The sequence below is a fragment of the Hyperolius riggenbachi genome, chromosome 1, assembly GCF_040937935.1.
Source record: "Hyperolius riggenbachi isolate aHypRig1 chromosome 1, aHypRig1.pri, whole genome shotgun sequence".
Lineage (NCBI taxonomy): Eukaryota > Metazoa > Chordata > Amphibia > Anura > Hyperoliidae > Hyperolius > Hyperolius riggenbachi.
Genome location: NC_090646.1, coordinates 386498276 through 386519434, shown reverse-complemented (window position 1 = coordinate 386519434; position 21159 = coordinate 386498276). Strand labels below are relative to the sequence as shown.

General features: G+C 43.1%; 2 protein-coding genes across 4 annotated transcripts in view; one reads left to right on the top strand and one right to left on the bottom strand.

The window, feature by feature from the left end:
- The window catches only part of HACD4 (3-hydroxyacyl-CoA dehydratase 4), a 46509-nt gene extending 35061 nt beyond the window's left edge, over positions 1–11448 (top strand). Inside the window, exon 8 of the mRNA XM_068234423.1 lies at positions 11245–11448. The gene's annotated coding sequence lies outside the window, so the exon portion shown is untranslated. The remainder of the gene's footprint in view (positions 1–11244) is intronic.
- Positions 11449–14298: 2850 nt separating this feature from the next.
- The window catches only part of FOCAD (focadhesin), a 256927-nt gene continuing 250066 nt past the window's right edge, over positions 14299–21159 (bottom strand). For all 3 annotated transcript variants that reach the window (XM_068234405.1, XM_068234403.1, XM_068234404.1), the window contains exons 41-44: positions 20061–20158; positions 19730–19972; positions 17535–17610; positions 14299–14657 (exon numbers count right to left, since the gene is read on the bottom strand). In XM_068234405.1, coding sequence (XP_068090506.1) covers positions 14584–14657; positions 17535–17610; positions 19730–19972; positions 20061–20158 — 491 coding nt within the window. In that variant the 3' untranslated portion in view covers positions 14299–14583. The remainder of the gene's footprint in view (positions 14658–17534; positions 17611–19729; positions 19973–20060; positions 20159–21159) is intronic.

Sequence of the window (21159 nt, the reverse complement as noted above, 5' to 3'; positions counted from 1 at the left end):
CAGCACACAGAGAGAATCTGATTATTGGTGATCTGCAGTATCACCAAGAATGCAGACATATACCTGATTATTGATGATCTGCAGAATAACCGATAATACAGATATATTGCTAACCTCTGGACACCTATATAGTGTGAGTGTTTGGTGCAACAGTAATAACTTTGAGTGAGGACCACCCGAGGAGCAGGTGGTCCTTGGCAGTATGAGAAGTACCTTCCTTTGGAAGTGCAGAGATCTTGCAGCAGCCTGAGACATCCAAGGGGGCGGAGTCCCAGGCTGAATAGCAAGAAGACCCGGTGACTAGTGACCCCTGGAAGATGGGCGTCACCAGCAGGTCTGGAGAATAACACAAATGATAATACAGTTCCCTAGTCTTGGGTGCGAGGTCCGTGGTCTCAGCACCCTGGAACTAGTCTGGAATATAACACAAATGATAATACAGTTCCCTAGTCTTGGGTGTGAGGTCCGTGGTCTCAGCACCCTGGAACTGGTCTAAGGAATAACACAGATGATACACAGTATTCCTAGTCTGCGATGTGAGGTCCGTGGTCTCTACACCCTGGAACTGGTCTAAGGAATAACACAGAATAACAATACAAGTAATCTGGCTTAGTGTGAATTCCCAGGTCCTGGTTCTAAAACACTGTAGGATCTGACTAAGGTCTGAGTGCTTCCACGTAAGTGTTTGCAAAGGCAGACAACCAGCAACTGACAAGCAACCTGAATATATAGTTGCAGGACTCTGCCCCCCCCCCCCCCCCCCCCCCCGAGCCACTCAGCCAATAAGGAGTCCAGCAGGAATCAGCTGATCGTTCTGATCAGCTGATACATCTCCTGCTGTTATAAAAGGTCTGACTCCTCAGCCTGTGTGAACGAACAGACCCAGCCACACCAGACACACGCTGCTGCAGACAAACCGCCACGCTGGGCACGGAATCAGCCGCCTTGCCGCCAGTACACGCGGCGGCTTTTCCGTGGTTTCTCACAACCCCCCCCCCAAGGAGTGGACTCCGGACACTTCCCAATCGGGTTCCCAGAATGTGGGTCTAGAATTTTTTCGGCCTCACATTCTGATTGGTTCTTTACCATCACAGGGAGGGAGGGAGGGAAACCCACGTGCACTGCTGGCCTCATTAGAGGCACATGAAGTGATCTCACACCTCTCATACTGGCTGGGAGTGGTCCTATGAATGTAGGACCCAGTCTGGGTGATAATCGTTTCCGAGCCCCAGGCCGAGAGGATACGTATACACCATGTCCCCTGGGGAAAACTCCCACTCTACAGACTTTCCCTTGCTAGTCTGTTTTTTCTGAGTCCGGGGTCTCCTTGGCACTGGTGAATGTTGTAATGTACCCAGTGAGGTCTGACTAGATGTTTTACCCTGTAGAATGTCTCGCTGGCAAGGGCCCAGATTAGGCATCCAGTCCTTCACCATCTCCGCAGGTGCCCTGACCACTTTCCGAGGTAGGCCGATCTCAGGCTCAGAACTTTTAATTAAAGCTTCTGCTTTGACCTGCTCTGCCACTTCTCCAACCCGTATCTTGGTAGCACAACCTGCCACTCTCTCCAAGCAATGCTGATGGCAATAGGCTGACCTTTTCAGTAACTTCCCTAAAGCCCAGTCAATCTGTGGGGAGTGGAGTTGAAACCAGGGCATACCAAGAACAATGGTGGAGGTTGCCATGGGCATAACCAGGAACTGTAATCTCTCTTCATGCAACGCCCCTAACCAACATGACAACAAGGGGGTTTGGGAAAGAGATTGATTACTCTGCAAGGGAGAGTCATCCACTGCAGTGACCAGAATCTGCTGGTCAGGCGGGGACAAAGGTATCCCTAATCTTTTAACGAAATCATAATCTATGAAGTTCGCTGCAGCACCAGAGTCTACCAAGGCTTCTGCGGAACTAGTCCAACCCTCCCATGTAATCGAGCAGGGAAGGAGCAGACGATCTTTGTTTAGAGATGAGGATCGCTCACCTCTGATATTGACTAAACCCAGGCGGCAGCATTCTTCTGGGCCTTTAGCACTGTATAAACGACTCTTTATTGGCCTTCTGCGACTCTTTTTCACTTGACTCAGCCCTGTATACCCGATTTGCATCGGCTCGTCTGAGGGTGATGGAGAACAAGCAGAGTCGTCAAACACAGACCTAGCATTTCTACCACGAACCTGTTTGTGGTAGCGCAAACGGCGATCTATCTGCACGGCTAAAGAAATTGCCTCGTCTACAGATTTGGGTTCAGGATGTCCAATCATCACATCATAAATTGCATCCGACAACCCTGCCAAAAAACAATCCAAGAGTGCAACTGGCCCCCATCTCGCAGATACTGCCCATTTCCTGAACTCAGCTGCGTAATTTCCAACCGAATCCTTGCCCTGCTGCAATGTCTTGAGCTTCTGCTCAGCGGTCGAGGCAATGTCCGGATCATCATAAATTATAGCCATAGCTTTAAAAAATTCCTCAACTGATGCTAGGGCCTCATTCCCTGCCTGAAGACCATATGCCCAGGTCTGGGAATCTCCTGACAACAGAGTCTTAATAAACGTAATTCTCTGTGTCTCGGTTCCTGAAGAATTAGGTCTCAACTCAAAGTATGATAACACTCTATTTCTAAAGTTCTGGAAGTCAGATCTGTGACCAGAAAACCTTTCAGGTACAGGCATATGTATGTCTGTGCTAGGAGGAGATCGCACTGAGTTTATAGCTGATTGAAGTTCCTGAATAGCGCCAAATAGCTGGCTGATCTGGGTCTGTTGGTTCAAAACTGGCCTGGAAAGATTGTTTACCGCGGCGGTCAGGACTTCAACATGTCTATACAGTGCGTCCATTTGGGTTGGGTCTGCCATTCTGTAACGATCGGTGTCAGCACACAGAGAGAATCTGATTATTGGTGATCTGCAGTATCACCAAGAATGCAGACATATACCTGATTATTGATGATCTGCAGAATCACCGATAATACAGATATATTGCTAACCTCTGGACACCTATATAGTGTGAGTGTTGCAACAGTAATAACTTTGAGTGAGGACCACTCGAGGAGCAGATGGTCCTTGGCAGTATAAGAAGTACCTTCCTTTGGTAGTGCAGAGATCTTGCAGCAGCCTGAGACATCCAAGGGGGCGGAGTCCCAGGCTGAATAGCAAGAAGACCCGGTGACTAGTGACCCCTGGAAGATGGGCGTCACCAGCAGGTCTGGAATATAACACAAATGATAATACAGTTCCCTAGTCTTGGGTGCGAGGTCCGTGGTCTCAGCACCCTGGAACTAGTCTGGAGTATAACACAAATTATAATACAGTTCCCTAGTCTTGGGTGCGAGGTCCATGGTCTCAGCACCCTGGAACTAGTCTGGAGTATAACACAATGATAACACAGGTTCCCTAGTCTGGGTGTGAGGTCTGTGGTCTCCACACCCTGGAACTGGTCTAAGGAATAACACAGATGATACACAGTATTCCTAGTCTGGGGTGTGAGGTCCGTGGTCTCTACACCCTGGAACTGGTCTAAGGAATAACACAGAATAACAATACAAGTAATCTGGCTCAGTGTGAATTCCCAGGTCCTGGTTCTAAAACACTGTAGGATCTGACTAAGGTCTGAGTGCTTCCACATAAGTGTTTGCAATGGCAGACAACCAGCAACTGACAAGCAACCTAAATATATAGTTGCAGGACTCTCCCGCCCCACCCGAGCCACTCAGCCAATAAGGAGTCCAGCAGGAATCAGCTGATCGTCCTGATCAGCTGATACATCTCCTGCTGTTATAAAAGGTCTGACTTCTGGCGCGCGCGCGTAGCTCCTCAGCCTGTGTGAACTAACAGACCCAGCCACACCAGACGCACGCTGTTGCGGACAAACCGCTGTGCTGGACGCAGAATCAGCCGCCTTGCCGTCAGTACACGCGGTGGCTTTTCCGCGGTTTCTCACACATAGCTATCCTAAGTATTGAGTAGCTAGAGGTGCCCCTTAGACATCTCAGATTAGCTGCATGCTTGTTTCTGGTGTTATTCAGAGACTACTGCAGCCAAATAGATCAGCAGGGCTGCCAGGCAACTAGCATTGTTTAAAAGGAAATAAATATGGCAGCCTTCATATACCTCTCACTTCATTTGTCCTTTGACGGGCTAGTACTAAACTATGTAAATAGGGAGTTTATTTCTATTTACACCAGGATTGTATAAATCAAATCTTTGATAAACAAATTGTCGGTTTGCAATTTCTTTAGTTGTATTTCATATGCTTGATTGTGCCAACTCACGTCTTGTGCAATATTTCCTAATCCCACATTTCAGCTTCCTCTGTACACATGCAGTGTATGCTATTTGTATCAGCTTGAGTAAATCAGCCAAAATAACTGGTCTTGCATATCCTGTTATTTTAAACTCGTGTAAATGAAATGTGTAAGGTGAGAGTGAATGGTGCATCACCCTTGTAATGCTAGGTACATACCGTACAATTTTCGGGCAGATTTACCTGCCAGATCGATTATTTCCAACATGTCCAATCTGAATTTTTCCGATCGTTTTTTAAATAGTTTTTTGATCGATTTTCATGGAACTGAACGAAAATCGATCGAAAAACAATTGGAAAATCAATCGAAATTCAAATCGGACATGTTGAAAATAATCGATCTGGCAGGTAAATCTGCAGTAGTGTCTGAATCACACCAGAAGCAAGCATGCAGCTGATCTGACAATGTCAGAAACGCCTGATCTGCTGCATGCTTGTTCAGAATCTATGGCTAAAAGTATTAGAGGCAGAGGATCAACAGGACTGCCAGGCTACTGGTATTGTTTAAAAGGAAATAAATATGGCAGCCTCCATATACCTCTCGCCACAGTTTAAAGAGAACCCGAGGCGGTGCATGGGGCAGATTGGACACAGAGGCATGTTCTCTGCCTCACGACAAGCCTCTGTGTCCCCACACCGCCGCTCCCCCCCCCCCACTTACAATTAGCGACAATATTTGTCGCCATCTCGTAGGGTAAAGGGAGTAGAGGGATTGATTACCTGCTCAAAACGCCCAATAGGGGTATTCCTGCAGGCTTTCCCCAGCTGCTATTGGGCAGCTGTCTCTCCCTGGCCACGCCCCCTGCCACCCCCCGCACGCTGTGAGAATCGATCTCTCCTTCCAGCGTCGTGACCCAGAGGTCACAAAAGTGAAAGTGGGCCAGTGCAGCCCACAGGAGTGGCGGAGAGTGACGTTGATTACGGCTACCTGATCCACTCATGGGAGGAAACTAAAGTATTGAAATAAAATCCACACAAACATGGCTAAAACAGTTTATTACTTTTTCCTTAAATAAGGCATTAGTCCATTAAAGAGAACCTGTAACAAGAAAACGTTCCCCTGTGGGGGGTACTCACCTCAGGAGGGGGAAGCCTCAGGGTCCCAATGAGGCTTCCCCCACCCCTGTAGCTGCAGGCAATCCAGCGCTGGCTCCCCCGAAGTGTTCAGCAATCCTCCCTCGACAAGCCTGATAAGGGCTGACTTATTTACCTTTCCTGGTTCCAGTGGGGGCGCTGTTGCGTCTCTCCGCTCGGAGATAGGCGGAAATAGCCAAACTCTGTCAGGTCCGCTCTACTTCGCAGGCGACTTGCGCCTGCACAGTAGACAAACAGCTAGTCCACTGCGCTCAACTCAGAAAGAACTATCCAGCACTATTCATGTGCACATCCACAAGAGTGCTGCTCCTTTCTTACTTTTGGGAAGTAAGTGGTTAAACTGTGAAGAAAAGAAAAAGAGAACAAGGAGCGCTCTCTAGTGCATTAAAGTTTTTAATATGCCTCTTCTTAAAGCAAAGGAATAAAACGTACATTGTTTCAATAAAATCAGCGCATATCACACTCTATAGTGTACATCACCGCTCCTTCAGATGTTTACACCGCCCTGCGCGTCTCCTCACTGTGGCTAATAGTGCAGGGAACCGTCAAAATTCCAGCGCCGGCGGGAACAGGACAAACGGTGGAGTCTCGGCAGCTGCCCTGCGCCTATTGCGTCATGACGCGTTTCGGCGTTCCACGCCTTCGTCAGATGACGCAATGGCGCAGGGGACGCGGCCTGTCTCCCAGCAATGGTCGCTCTACAATACGGCGGCCGCGCTGGGTCAAAAAAAGAGGTGGAAACCACCCTGATTGGGGGCGGCGAAAAAGGGAAGGAGGATCTATTAGGTTGCTAAGCAGCCAAAAACGGCTCCTTTTACTCATAATTATAGCTGTGCGGTCCGCATTAAACCTTACTATACGGTAACCCCACGGCATCAAAAAGGTTCTGAAAGCCACCCTGCTATAGGGCGGCGGGGAGGAAGGGAAGATTTATTACGGTCGCTAAGCGACCACCATGCTCCTAACTACACTCATATCTGCGGGTCATATGATCTACACTTGAGTGTAAAGAAGAAATATAAACATATATGTATATATATGTATATATATATATATATATATATATATATATGAATATATGATTATCTTTCTCCTATAACCACATGATGGTATAAATTTGTAAAGACTCTGCATAAAGAATATATGTGATTATATGAGAAAATACATCTCAAAATTAGATATAAAAATAAAACATTTATAAAAAATATACATATATATACAAAAATATTAGGTAAAAAATATATATTAAAAAATGTATAAATTATATATGTATATATAAAAAACGAGCAATAAAAAATATATAAAAAATATATAAGTGAAGGAACATCCCAGGGGGGCTTATATATTTTTTATTGCTCGTTTTTTTATATATACATATATAATTTATACATTTTTTAATATATATTTTTTACCTAATATTTTTGTATATATATGTATATTTTTTATAAATTTTTTATTTTTATATCTAATTTTGAGATGTATTTTCTCATATAATCACATATATTCTTTATGCAGAGTCTTTACAAATTTATACCATCATGTGGTTATAGGGGAAAGATAATAATAATATATATATATATATATATATACATATATGTTTATATTTCTTCTTTACACTCAAGTGTAGATCATATGACCCGCAGATATGAGTGTAGTTAGGAGCATGGTGGTCGCTTAGCGACCGTAATAAATCTTCCCTTCCTCCCCGCCGCCCTATAGCAGGGTGGCTTTCAGAACCTTTTTGATGCCGTGGGGTTACCGTATAGTAAGGTTTAATGAGGACCGCACAGCTATAATTATGAGTAAAAGGAGCCGTTTTTGGCTGCTTAGCAACCTAATAGATCCTCCTTCCCTTTTTCGCCGCCCCCAATCAGGGTGGTTTCCACCTCTTTTTTTGACCCAGCGCGGCCGCTGTATTGTAGAGCGACCGTTGCTGGGAGACAGGACGCCTTTTTATCCGCGTCCCCTGCGCCATTGCGTCATCTGACGAAGGCGTGGAACGCCGAAACGCGTCATGACGCAATAGGCGCATGGCAGCTGCCGAGACTCCACCGTTTGTCCTGTTCCCGCCGGCGCTGGAATTTTGACGGTTCCCCGCACTATTGGCCACAGTGAGGAGACGCGCAGGGCGGTGTAAACATCTGAAGAAGCGGTGATGTACACTATAGAGTGTGATATGCGCTGATTTTATTGAAACATTGTACGTTTTATTCCTTTGCTTTGAGAAGAGGCATATTAAAAACTTTAATGCACTAGAGAGCGCTCCTTGTTCTCTTTTTCTTGCCTGCACAGTAGAGCGGCCCGACAGCGAACGGCTATTTCCGCCTATCTTTGAGTGGCGAGCCGATACTGCGCCTGCACTGGAGCCGGGAAGGTAAATATTTACATCCCTGCTGTTCAGGGAGCTTTATCTCTGCCGCCGTGGGACAAGGGAAGCCTCAATAGGATCCGAAGGCTTTCCCCACCTGAGGTGAGTACCCCCAGGGGAGGTTTTTTTTTTGTTACAGGTTTTCTTTAAGAAGTATTTGAAATGTAATTCCAACAGATTCTTTAAAAAACAGCAAAGACATTTTGGTCACAGTAAGGTAAATGCAAACATGACCTGACATGGGTTTCGCAGCTTATAGGGCCAGATCATCAGAGGATAATATAGCAATCATTGTGCTGTGATCATAGATGCATTCATCAACAAAATAAACAGCCAGAAGAAATTCATAAAACATTAGACACTTCTAACCATGGGATTCCTGATGGCAATAAACTGTGCATATGTACCATCTAAATTCTATTAAGAAGGAAAGGAAGGAGAATTAATGACTGTACCTGTGTGTGTAGTGAATGCACAATATTTCAGTTACACCTCTATTCATACGTCAGATAGCAGGTGAACAGGGAGTGCAAACAAAGAGGTTGAACTGCACATGCTCTACACAAGTACTTCCAGTTCAGAGGTCGCTGGCTGAATCTAATTGTGACGGCTACCAGAGCAAATTGCGAGCCCACAGGTTATTGTCTGCAAACATGCCCACACCTCTGTGTAGCCTCAGAAACCCTCCTTTATTTTTGCCTTGGTCTTCCTTTAAGCAGCAGCTTCACCTGTTGCTTAGCTGACAAGTGCTGTATCATTGCCAATGGTTGGGATACAGTTAAAGGGATACTTAAAGTGACCTCAGTCCGGGTCTACTGCTCATGCGCCAGAGGTCTGCGCGTGCACAGTAGACCCTGACTGACATCAACTGAGCCGGTTACTGGGGCTCACCGCGGCTGAACGGCACACCGCGGGAGGACAGCGTGGGACCTAGACATGTTTATGGGGCTAGAGGAAGCCCCGGGTAAGTATCAAAGCTTTAGATTAGTTCATCTCTGAGTTTCTTTAAAGAGACACTGAAGCGAAAAAAAAATTATGAGATTATGATTTGTATGTGTAGTACAGCTAAGAAATAAAACATTAAGATCAGATACATTAGTCTAATTGTTTCCAGTACAGGAAGAGTTAAGAAACTCCAGTTGTTATCTCTATGCAAACAAGCCATTAACTCTGGCTGTTATCTGACTTTTATTATCTCAACTGTTTTCTTTTTCTCTGCTAGAGGAGAGGTCATTAGTGCACAGACTGCTCTGAAAGACTCATTTTGAATGCTGAATGTTGTGTAATCTGCACATATTATAGAATGATGCAATGTTAGAAAAAACACTATATACCTGAAAATAAAAATATGAGAATATTTTCTTTGCTGCTAATCTTCTAGTAATTATTCAGAGTACACAACCAATTCACTATATCATATATTTTTTTTCGCTTCAGTGTCTCTTTAAGCCAGGGTTAAAAAAATCATCTTTACTTACCTGGTGCTTCTACCAGCAACCATGCAGCCATCCCATGTCCTCACAATCACTCACAGATCCTCCTGACCCCTGCCGCCAGTTAGTTTCGATTTCGCAAATGGGCCTGGCCACGTGTATCCTTCGCGTTCCCATCCGCAATAATAGCACCCTGCGAATGTGCAGGACGCTATTGCGGATGGGAACGTGAAGTAGGATACGCGTGGTTAGGCCCGCAGAGACGCAGTAAGCCCGCCGACTTTCTGTCAGGCCGGTCGTCGAAAAATGAAACTAGCTGGCGGCGGGGGACCGGAGGATCCGTGGGTGACTTTAAGGGCACGGGACGGCTGCAGGGGGCTGGTAGAAGCGGCAGGTAAGTAAAACTGATTTTTTTTAATCCTGGCTTAAGTATCCCTTTAATGAATTCCTGTACAGCCATAGCACACAATGTGATGTGTATACACACTGACAGTTTTTACTTATTGTAACTCAAAAACATTTTTAGTCTACATTCGCATCGATACGTTGCATTGTGCTGGACAATTTAACCACATAGGAAATGCAATGAAACTATATTGTAATGCTACGTTTACATTGGCACGTTAGCAGTGCAGCGGAATAGGTCATAATAAATCTAGGCGCGCGGTTTGGTTCCAGACAATGGCTTCAATTCATCAAAGGGTGTTCGATAACAAAATCCCAGTCCTTAAAATACCGCATTCGGTATTTTACACTTTACTGTGCTAATTAATGAATATTTTCCCATGTGTGGTAGAGGTTCGTTAAGTTACCGAAGTACTACGGCTTTAGTTCATCAAAGGCTGTTAGATAACAGCAGAGTGGTGCAGAGCAGCTTGGAATGTCTCTGTGTTGTTACAAGCTGATAACAATAGAAGGCATCCAGACATCCCTTTACATGTAAAGGTGTTATATTTACTGTTACTTATACTGCCTCTGCTGCTCTGAATCTGTCCATCAGTGTTTCTTAACATTTTACTTATTTGCCACAACGTAGATAAACTTCCTGGAGACATTACAAATGCCATACTTGGTGATTTCACCACTTGCATCTTTGCATGTTCAAACAGGGACTCAAAGGGTTACACCACCATTCTCTCTGCTCACTGCCTGGGGGGTCTGGAAGCTTGTGTGGAGAAGCCTGTGTGACCTATCAGCGGCACTTGCAGGAGAACAGGGGCTGTTTCTATTGGCTGCCTGCTCCTGTTAATCATGAAAACATTCACACAGAAGGCTTTCGAAGCCTGTAACGGACAGGGGAGAGCTGGAGATAAACACCGAATGTGTTAGCGAATGTGGTAACCTTGATGAATTAACATTTACTGACATTTGCTGACATGTGTTGAGCACAAGTCGGTAATTTATCTCATTGCTCTGTCATTTCAGCTTCTCATTCGGTAACAGCTTTGATGAATTAACATTTTCTTAAGTGCTCCGTTAAGTCAGCTGTTTTCAGCATTACCGAATGCGGTAATGCTTGATGAATTGAAGCCAATATGCGCGTTTACAGTTGCAGTAAAGCATATCACTGTACGCATCACATGGCGAAAGTAATGCATAACTTAGTCATTGACGGAAACACAACTGGATAAAACAGTGTGTTAAGCCATTATTTCTCAACATTATTATAACATTTACCCATTATTAATGACTGTGTTGGCCAAGTAGCCCCATTGTGGGCATCATCATCATTTCAAGTACCCCTTGACACATTTATTTAATAGGAGTCATCCATAACTGTATACAAATGCTGTTCAACCCTCCATGACTCTACTGTATATGTAAGATGTAACATTTTTGATTCCAAAATCTTACTACAGTATAATTATTTAATATTTTACATTTTATTTTATCTCAAATTTTACTAGAATGTATTGACCACAAAAAGTTCAAGTACCCCCGATCACAACCTAAGTACTTCTCAGTGTGCATGTACCATGTGTTAAAAACCTAGATTGTATATAAAGATCTCTTAATGTACTCTTTTTTTTTTTATTCTTCACACAGAAGTTTACAGACTACTCGAGCTGAAGTCACCTGCACAGTCCCAGACAGAAGAAACTAGCTTTATAAGTGTTAGCAAGAAACATTCTGGCACTGTAAAGCCAATGTTACAGGACTAAGCTATCCCTGCTGTTTGTGCTTACATAGAGCAGCATTGGCTGACATGGTGGGATGCACAGTATTAAATGTACTCATTCATCTGCTCTATACTACTGTATAATGTGTGTGCTGAGAAGAACATAACCTGCATATCCCTGCTTGTTTAGAACAACAGCTGAGAGAAATGTTAGCCAGCCCCTTCTCTGCACAGAATGGCACATCTAGAGACCAGCAATGTGAAGCATCACTTTTTTTGCACGTTTATTGTAAATTACAAGTAACTTGAGAATAAGTAAATCAGATTCGATAACTGCTTAGATTGATTGACTTAGTTTCAACAGACTTGGAAGATTAGCATCTCATTGATCATCTCTACACGTTAACACATAATTATACTAGTTTCCATGGCAAATTAACTTTTAGATTTTTCACAGATATTTACAATTTTTTTTTCCAAAGTGCCTTACTTTTTTTATGATGGATTGGCCTGCTGATGGACAATTGCACATAAATGATACCTATACATGTACTGAGGGAACAATAGTACATAGGATTGCGACAAAGCAGCACTGTACATGTCAGAGGACAGCACTAGCACTATTACATATACACTGCATAGCTTCCTTAGCACATTATACCCAGTTCTCACCATGTATAGTGAATGAAGATGTGTCCAACCAAGTGCACCGTGAGCCTGAATCAGTAGAACAAAAGTCCTACTTTATAGGATAAAACGTCACTTCAACTCAAGCAAGCGCTGGCCGAGAGCAGGGCTAACAGTTAATATGCATGTTTTTTTTCTGCGCTTTCATAGTGAATAAGAGCAATATTTTAAAGGAGCAGGGCAAGCCGCAACAGTAGGGAGGCAGTGGACACCACACTGCACCAGTTTTAACTTGGACAGGCTTAAAGCTATTCCTGTTTCCTCAGTAATACAAGTTTTGGGTACACATGATACCCCTCTATGGTTATGCATGAGAAGCCTTTAGCCTGAACATAAAACATATATTGAGGCTGGAGGAAAAGGAACACACAGCAGATGTACAGCACTCCCTCTCACTGCTGGAAGTAGGCAAAGGATTACCTCTAGTCTGCATGGAGGTTACTGAAGAGAATGGCATTTTTGGTTGCTGGAGGAACTGGAAAAAGGGATACGGTAAATAGGATAGGCAACTTATAACTGCACGTATCCTTTATTATATACTGATATATATTTTTCAACTGGATGAATATGTTGAAATAAACAAAAGAAATAGGTTTTTTTAAAAATGTTTTGCTATTTTCATTCGAGAAAAACGTATTTCACTTTTGCAATAAAACTGTATTTTCCAGATAAAACATGTTTTTGTCCACAGTGTTTCTTCAACCAGTTCACCAATGATGTACACTGTAAACTAGTAGGTGCCGATGCAGGATCCGCTCGCCAGACACAGGCTTTCTAAAAGCAATAGACTACAAGCAATCACTAAGTGTATGTAGCATTGCTTCTGTGCTTCACAATAATACACGGAATGCTGAACCTGAAGGCACTGCCCTCCTTATGATGCTGAATGCACCATCATACAATGTAAAGGCACACAAATGTAATATATCAAAAGAAACATAGGATAAGAAATCATGATACTTTTGTTGAGAAATAAGTCAGATTCGGTTCATGCTATGACACAAGTATATGTTTCTAGGACTAATGGCCAATTTTATTTCAGCTTGCTTGGTTTTGTGCATATAAACATGCAGCCATTCTGCAGTGATCCTAACACAGCTTGTCTGATCGGGAGTGTCATAAGCCACTGTCACTCATCCAGTTCAGTGCAGGCATACAAAACAAATAATTTCTACTGGTACATGCAGTTAATTATTTCTGCAAGCAGAGACGAATATCTGAGTATCACTAGCAAGCAGGAGCCATCCTGTGCACACTTCAGGTTAGTGCTCAACATACTTTTCAGCCCCAGCCTCCTCGGTGATAATATCTGAGCACTCTGTAATGTATTTCAGACTAGAAAATAAGAATCATTTCTGCTTTGGCCAGTTTTGGAAAAGAATAAATTGCTACAAATACAGTGGAAAGTGTTTTAAAACGTAAAAAAAATGGACAGCACTGATACATGATTATTGCAAATGTTTGGTAAAAGTAAAATTTCACTTTGAGTAAATTAGCCATTCCATGATTTTCTTCTCAAATCGTTTTACATTATCATTTGTAACCTGTAAACTACATTTAAAATTATATTCTACTGTGCATAGTCTTTTTATTGTTCTGGAAGTTGAAGTCCTACTCAGATCAGATGAAAACAAAACAAACAGCACAACAACAAAAAGGAGTTCAGCCCTGCCAATTCCTACCACTTCTCCCTCCTGGTTCCCATAGTGCAGTGGTGTCTGCCAGGCATGTACCCCCACCCCCTATTGTGCAAGGACTGTGGTGCTGTGGTGAAAACTGCAGGGATGTAGCAGACAACCCCAGCCTGCTATATGGCTTCTGTTTTAATTTGACTTAACTCTAAACGGAATGCTATGCATGGTAGTTCCTAATAAAAATACAGTGTGTAGGAAAAAATATAAAAGAAGCAAAAGTCAAATAATGCATATAAAGTAGATCTCTGCCATTGACATGCCAGGGATTGCTGAGCAACCTCAAATACAGTAATGTGAATCTGTGAATCAGGTTTTTCAGCGTTTATCAATCAATAATACCTTTTAGTGCCAGCATGTACCTTTGTTACAGTCCATCTATTTCCTGTGTTTAGGAACCAACCTCCACACCCCTCATCATGGGCCTACATTAAATAATAAACATCTGTACTTGCACTACATTTTCACCCATAACCATAACAAACAATTATTTTGGGCAAGATAAATACAGAATGTGTAAGTAGCTAAATGTGATCTTGGTGCTAATAACCATGACAAATACAAGTATAACTATTTCAATTACTACAAATGAAATGACACAAATAGCTTGGATATGCTTTAATTGGCTAGTATTTCAGATAATGTAACAGAGGCACTGTGGAAATAAATAATACAAGCTGAGAAATGAACAGGGATTTTGCAAGGCTACAGCTTTGGTCAGCGTAATGCTATTTTAGTATTTTTTTGATTTCCCCAAGGGTACTAAATCCCCTGATCTGCACTGTTGTGGTTTGGCTGAATTAGCAAATTTGCATTACAGAAACATTTATCATACGGTATGACTCTCTAGAACACTGGCTGGCTGTCCGTTTCTTTGGAGGAAAATCTTTACCAACCAAAAGCTCTGGTCCAGACTGCTTTCCTTTTAAACTCTGGAAGCGCCCTCAAATTATAGAGTGCAGCTGAAAATAAGAAAAAAGATGAAATCAGTTTGTTAATAATGTAAGCTGACCTAGAACAATATTTATCTGGCATGACATGTATTATTATTAATCTTTATTTATAAAGGGATAACAGATTACACAGCACTTTACAAATCAATTAGAATATCAGAATCTGGATCTATGTAATTAGAGAAAAGCACTTCAATTCCGTAAAGACCTTGTGCCAAAGAAGATGTTTACGCAAGTCCCATAGCTTACACATTCCTGCGCACATATTCACCTCGGAGAGGACACTGCAATTAGCAGCCTGAATAGCACAGTTACTGCCAGAAGCCAGTCAGAGCATCTCCCAGTATAAGAGCACTCTGACTGACCGTGAGCTCCCAGTATGAGAACACTGACTGACCAGTGAGCTCCCAGTATGAGAACCCTTACTTACCAGTGAGCTCCCAATATGAGAACACTGAATGACCAGTGAGCTCCCAATATGAGAACACTGACTGACCAGTGAGCTCCCAGTATGAGAACACTAACCAGTGAGCTCCCAGTATGATAACACTCTGACCGGTAAGCTCCCAATATAAGAACACTCTGACTGACCAGTGACCTCCCAGTATGAGAACACTTAGGGCTGATTCACACTACAAGAGCTTTTTAAGCGCTAGTGATTTGAAAAGCTCTTGTTAATGCAATGCTATGGGGGATTTTTACAAAATCACATTGCTTAAAGGGGAACTGAAGAGAGAGGTATATGGAGGCTGTCATGTTTATTTCCTTTTAGACAATACCAGTTGCCTGGCAGCCCTGCTGATCCTCTGCCTCTAATACTATTAACCATAGCCCCTGAACAAGCATTCAGCAGATCAGGTGTTTCAGTGGTTCAGACTTATAAGTCTGATCTGACAAGACTAGCTGCATGCTTGTTTCTGGTTTTAATCAGATACTACTGCAGAGAAATAGACCAGCAGGGCCGCCAGGTAACTGGTATTGATTAAAAGAAAATAAACATGATAGCCTCCATATACCTCTCTCTTCAGTTCCCCTTTAAGTGAGAACACACACATAGGATAACATTAGCAAGAGTTTTTAAAATTACAAAACGCTTAGAAAAGCTTTTGTAGTGTGAACAAGCCCTTACTGACCAGTAAGCACCCAGTATGAAAACACATTGACTGACCTGTGAGCTCCCAGTATGAGAACACTCTGCCCAGTGAGCTCCCAGTATGAAAACACTGACTAGTGAGATCCCAGTATGAGAACACTCTGACCAGTGAGCCTCCAGTATGAGAACATTATGACCAGTGAGCTTCCAGTTTGAGAACACTCTGACCATTGTGCTTCCAGTATGAGAACACTCTGACCAGTGAGCTCCCAGTATGAAAACACTCTGACCAGCAAGCTCCGAGTATGAAAACACTCTGACCAGCAAGCTCCCAGTATGAAAACACTCTGACCAGCAAGCTCCCAGTATGAAAACACTCTGACCAGCGAGCTTCCAGTATGAGAACAATGACTGATCAGTGAGCTCCCAGAATGAGAACATTCTGACCAGTGAGCTTCCAGCATGAGAACACTCTGACCAGTGAGCTCCCAGTATGGAAACACTGACCAGTGAGCTTCCAGTATGAGAACAAATACTGACCAGTGAGCTTCCAGTATGAGAACAATGACTGACCAGTGAGCTTGTGACAAAGAAATATCTGCAAGCACTCCAGTGTCACTTTGCATACGACTACCTCCGTTCATACTTTACACGAGCTGACCACACTAAGCTGTCAGAGTATGCAAGATACGCTTTTTTTAGGTTTTCCTTCTTTCATGCTAGGAAATGTCTGCATTTCAAACAGAAACGGACACATTTTATCTCTGTGGAGTTTTAAAACCTTAATCAAAATATTCCTCTATATAAACCAACGTAGCAAGTTTGGGGTCAACCAGCAAAATTTGAAAGGGTATGGGGGGGGGGCGTAGGTTGATGATGCTAGCGTAGTCCTCTCAGACCTGCGCAGTAGAGCCCGGAGGACGTCCGATGACGTCAGAGCGCCGGCGTGGGACGCAGAAGTTCCGGGCCTTGGAGCGCAGAAGAGCCCGACCTGGCAGCCGGCCTGGCCAGGTCGGGTCGGCCACCGGGAGCCTGCGGAGCGGCGGCGAGGGCACCTCCTGCCTGCCACAGGCTGGAGGAAGCCCCAGGTAAGTGGAAATTGATTTTTATTTTTTACCCACCCTCCCTGAACCTTCCCTTTAATCATGGCTAAATACCTGCATACATGGTAACAACACAGAGCACAGTATAATTGTGGGCCCTAATGTTTACTTGTTAATCGGGAAGGGTTGTTAGGGGATTTTATTGTTTGTCAGAGGATAAGATTGTTTGATTGATTTCAATAAAAATTACTGTCTTATTCCATAAAAAACCTCAAAGCTCATATTGCAGTATTTCTGTTGCACTATTCATAGTACAGGATACCAACATAGTTTGGAAATTGATATACATCTACTTATTTTGAGATCACATAATAAACCTATGGAAACATCCCAGAACCATTTCTCCAATTCCATTCCCTATAGTTTTAAAATTAACAATGCTACTAGAGATAAAACCCATACATTTTATTTGCCCATTTGTCCTGGCTATCACAATCATGTTCTAGTACAATGTATGGTGAAAATATACTATTTGGAAATAATGGTGTTTTGCTGTGTTTGTAGCTACGGGGAGGGGTGTTGAAGCACACTGAAAAAACAAAAACATTTGTTTATACTGCATGTCCGGTCCACATTTCCGCATGTATCAATATGTACAATGCATGCTGGACTTACACATGGCCTCTAGGAACGGAACCTATTTGTAAGTAGAGCACTGACTGCATAACAACAACAAAGAGATACTAAAACCTTTTAAAACTGTTCTTGATGATTCTGATAAGGCTTCTTCTGGACTTTCAAGTAGAGTCATCAGCCAGTCGATAAACTTAAGAAATAAAGAAAATTTGCATTAAGTTTACACGCAAATCCGATTTCCACCTTATTGACCACCTCTATGTATAAATGTTAATGAAAATTTAGCTAGCAAAATATTTAACTACTTGTCGACTGCCTAATGCAGATTGTCGGTAGCAGAGTGGCTATGTTGTTCCTCCGTGCAGCCATATGGTGTCATTTTGCAAGGAGTGTGATTTGACGCTGTAAACAGAGAGCCCCAGCGATCAGCCTGCCAGCAGTTGATCAGTGCTGGCAGGCTGGTTTTTCCTGCAAATTGAATTTTAATGTTTATATAGCGCTGCCATCTTACGCAGCACTGTACAGAGTATAGGTTTGACTCTTAACTGTCCCTCGGAGGGGCTTACAAACTAATCCCTACCATAGGCATATGCCTATGTATGAATAGTGTAGTGTATGTAACGTAGTGTAGGGCTAATTTAGGTGGGGCAAGGGGGAGGGATAAAAAAAAAAAATGTAAAAATGTTGCTCAAAAAAAAAAAAAAAAAAAAAAAATCACAGCAGCAATCAAATACCACCAAAACAAAGCTCTATTTGTGAGCAGAAAAGGAGGTAAAGTTAATTTGGGTGCTAAGTTGTATGACTGAGCAATAAACCGTTATATTTGTGAAGTGCCGAATTGTAAAACTGGCTTGGTCACTAGGGGGGGTATAAACCTCTGGTCCTAGTGCTTAAAAATGTTACCTTCAGATGTAAACGTGACCGTACATAGGTTAAGTCCAAACCAAGCCAAATACACAATGCGTTTACAGCGTATCTGAGTGAATATCCTGTGCCCCGTCGCAGTGTCTGTTGACTCATTTACATTAATCAGTATTGTGCACCCAGTCTGCCGCCATAACCATTTGGGTCCACTGCACAGGAGAAGCATCAGGCTCCCACTAGATAGATTGCAAAAGAATAACTAGGAGCGCCATGCGTCATCCCGCCCCCCTTCCACCCCGGCCGAAAGGAGAGCGGCTCCCATACCAGTACCCCTCACGTTTGCCTCAGGCAGCAATTATTCTAGAACCAGCCATGAGGATACCCATTGGTCTGTTGAAATCCAATGGGAGCTTGATCCCACTACTGGGGCTCTGATTTGTATACCAATGTATGTCCTGTGCAGTTGAGCCAAGAGGCGGTGGACCAAGATGACTGAAGACAAGGTAGAACACAGGTGTGTAGAAACAGGAACATACGGTAGAGTTTGTGCGTTCCGATTCACTGAATAGATCTGTTCAAAATGCCAAGTGTGGATGGCTCCTATACCTAACACAGGATACATTGACATGTCCATTCCTGTGGTCTGTGAAGCGGACAAAATGTGATTGTCTTCACAGCAAGCGTGAACCGGCCATTACAGATTCGTAGTACATCAAGTAAATGACCATTATCTCCTCGGACTACCACCTTGTACCCAATATTGATCAGAACACCACAGCTGCAGTACAAAGCTGTGCAGCCGTCACTTGCATTCCACTCCTACTGTGCCAGTGTTGATTAGGTGGAGAACAGACATTCTGACTGGAGATACAATAGGATGTGTCCTAGATTTCGTGGATTCAAATGATTGAATCTAACATCTTGTCTGTGAAAAATGTTGTACAGGGTATGTGAAGCTTTCACAAAAAGCTAATGGACTAATTGACAGTTGGAACCAGTCTACTTCTACTGTGCACTGCCAACACATTGTCAGCGTCCACTACAATAATTCTGATCATGCCACAATCAGAACAATAAAGTATGAAGACTCAACTATCAAATTGCCTTAAGAATGACATGCATGGCACCTGCAGCTTTTCTCCCAAGTGAACAATACGGGGTTAAAGGACAATGATTGTGGAAAACATCCCATTGCTAGATATTACTAAAATCATTGCCAGCAATAATTATATGGTATTATCCTAAAATATTCCTGCTTTCTGTGTGTTAATGGAAAAGTGACAGGGACTATCTGTACCAAATGTTGCAAATTCACATGAAACTTCTAACGTATGCAACCATCAAGCAGTAAATGTTAGTAGTTTTTCTAATTATAATGAATTATGCTACATATGCCATACTATATCCAGTGACAGCTACTTATGGATTGATTTTTAGTTATGTACCTTTTGTGTATGTTCCTTCCAGGGCTCCTTAGCCAACAAAAGCTGCAGACTGGCTGGCAGGGCACTTACACACTCCTGTACTGACACAGTGTCCAGGGAATGCTTGCCTAGATAGCCAGGTGTGAGTGAGGAATCATGGTTACAAGGCAGCCAGCTACCACGTACTCCAAGCAGAAGGGGAACCGAGTGATCAGCCCAAGCCACTACAGCCGCTGAGAAAACTTGCAGCAAAAAATCCACCACCTGAGTAGGAAATAAAATGGATACAATAAAGTACAGTAACAAACAGCACTATGTCAGCAAGTTCCCACATCCAAAGCTATTGCTGTACCTCGCTGAGCAGAACATTATGTACAGGGGTGGTCTGATGGGCAGTGTTTCGTATGTGACTGATAAGGTCAATAAGCCATTCCATTCTTTTGAGAACGCCTAACAATAAAAAACAAAACACATGTTGTATAATTCTGTACAGATAAACAAAGAATAAACCAGTGAGGTTTGTGTTATGCTAAAAGTGTATGCAATTGTATGTACCCATCTTTATTCTCTAATCAGGGGCATAACTAGACTTAACAGGGCCCCCCTGCAAAAATGATAGCATGGGGCCTCCTTGATCCCCGAACCTCCTGAGGATCACGTGATCAGAACCTGGTAAATGGCGACAGAGAGTGCTTTGCTGTGAAGCAGCTTCTGGAAGTAGAAAAAAAAATTAGAGACCACCTCTACTGACTACTCTGCATGACAGGAAGAGGTAACATGGACGGTTTTTGTGAGCAAATGGGATGTTTCTTTTCTTGCTAATTGGCTGCATTTGTGGTTGGGGAAAGGGAGGAGGAGGGGCCCCCAAAGCCTCCAGGCCCCCCTGTGGTGGCAGGGGCTGCAGGGGTGATTGTTACATGTGTCTCTAATAATGCCAGACTTCTGTGCTGATGCTCTGCCTATGAGCAAGCAGATCAGAGAATCTGACTCTGGGCTGACTCCACTGCCTGCATACTTGTTGCAAATGTATGACTCAAACACAACTAAAGCCAAAACCTCAGCATGACAGCCAGGTAACTGGCATTATTTATAAGTGAGTGAATGCCTCTGTATTCTTCTTACTTCAGGTCTCCTTAAAGGTTTATACAGACAAAATGCAAAATGTCATTGTGGAGGAATGACTGAGGCTTGTTATCGGACAATGTGACACCAAAAGATACTCTAGATGCAGCAGCGATCTCACCATTCACAAGTGTCATCAGACTGCTACACGGATTGCAGATGTGTTTGTGAACACCTTGTGGATATGGCAGTAAATGTGATGTGCCAGAAACATTTAGTCATTGTTTGCCTATTATAAACATTTTCCTCACCTTGATACAGGGTCCTTTTACACTTGTCAGTTGCTCCCATATACAACGGAAAGGACAACTGATTTTCAAAGTAATGTC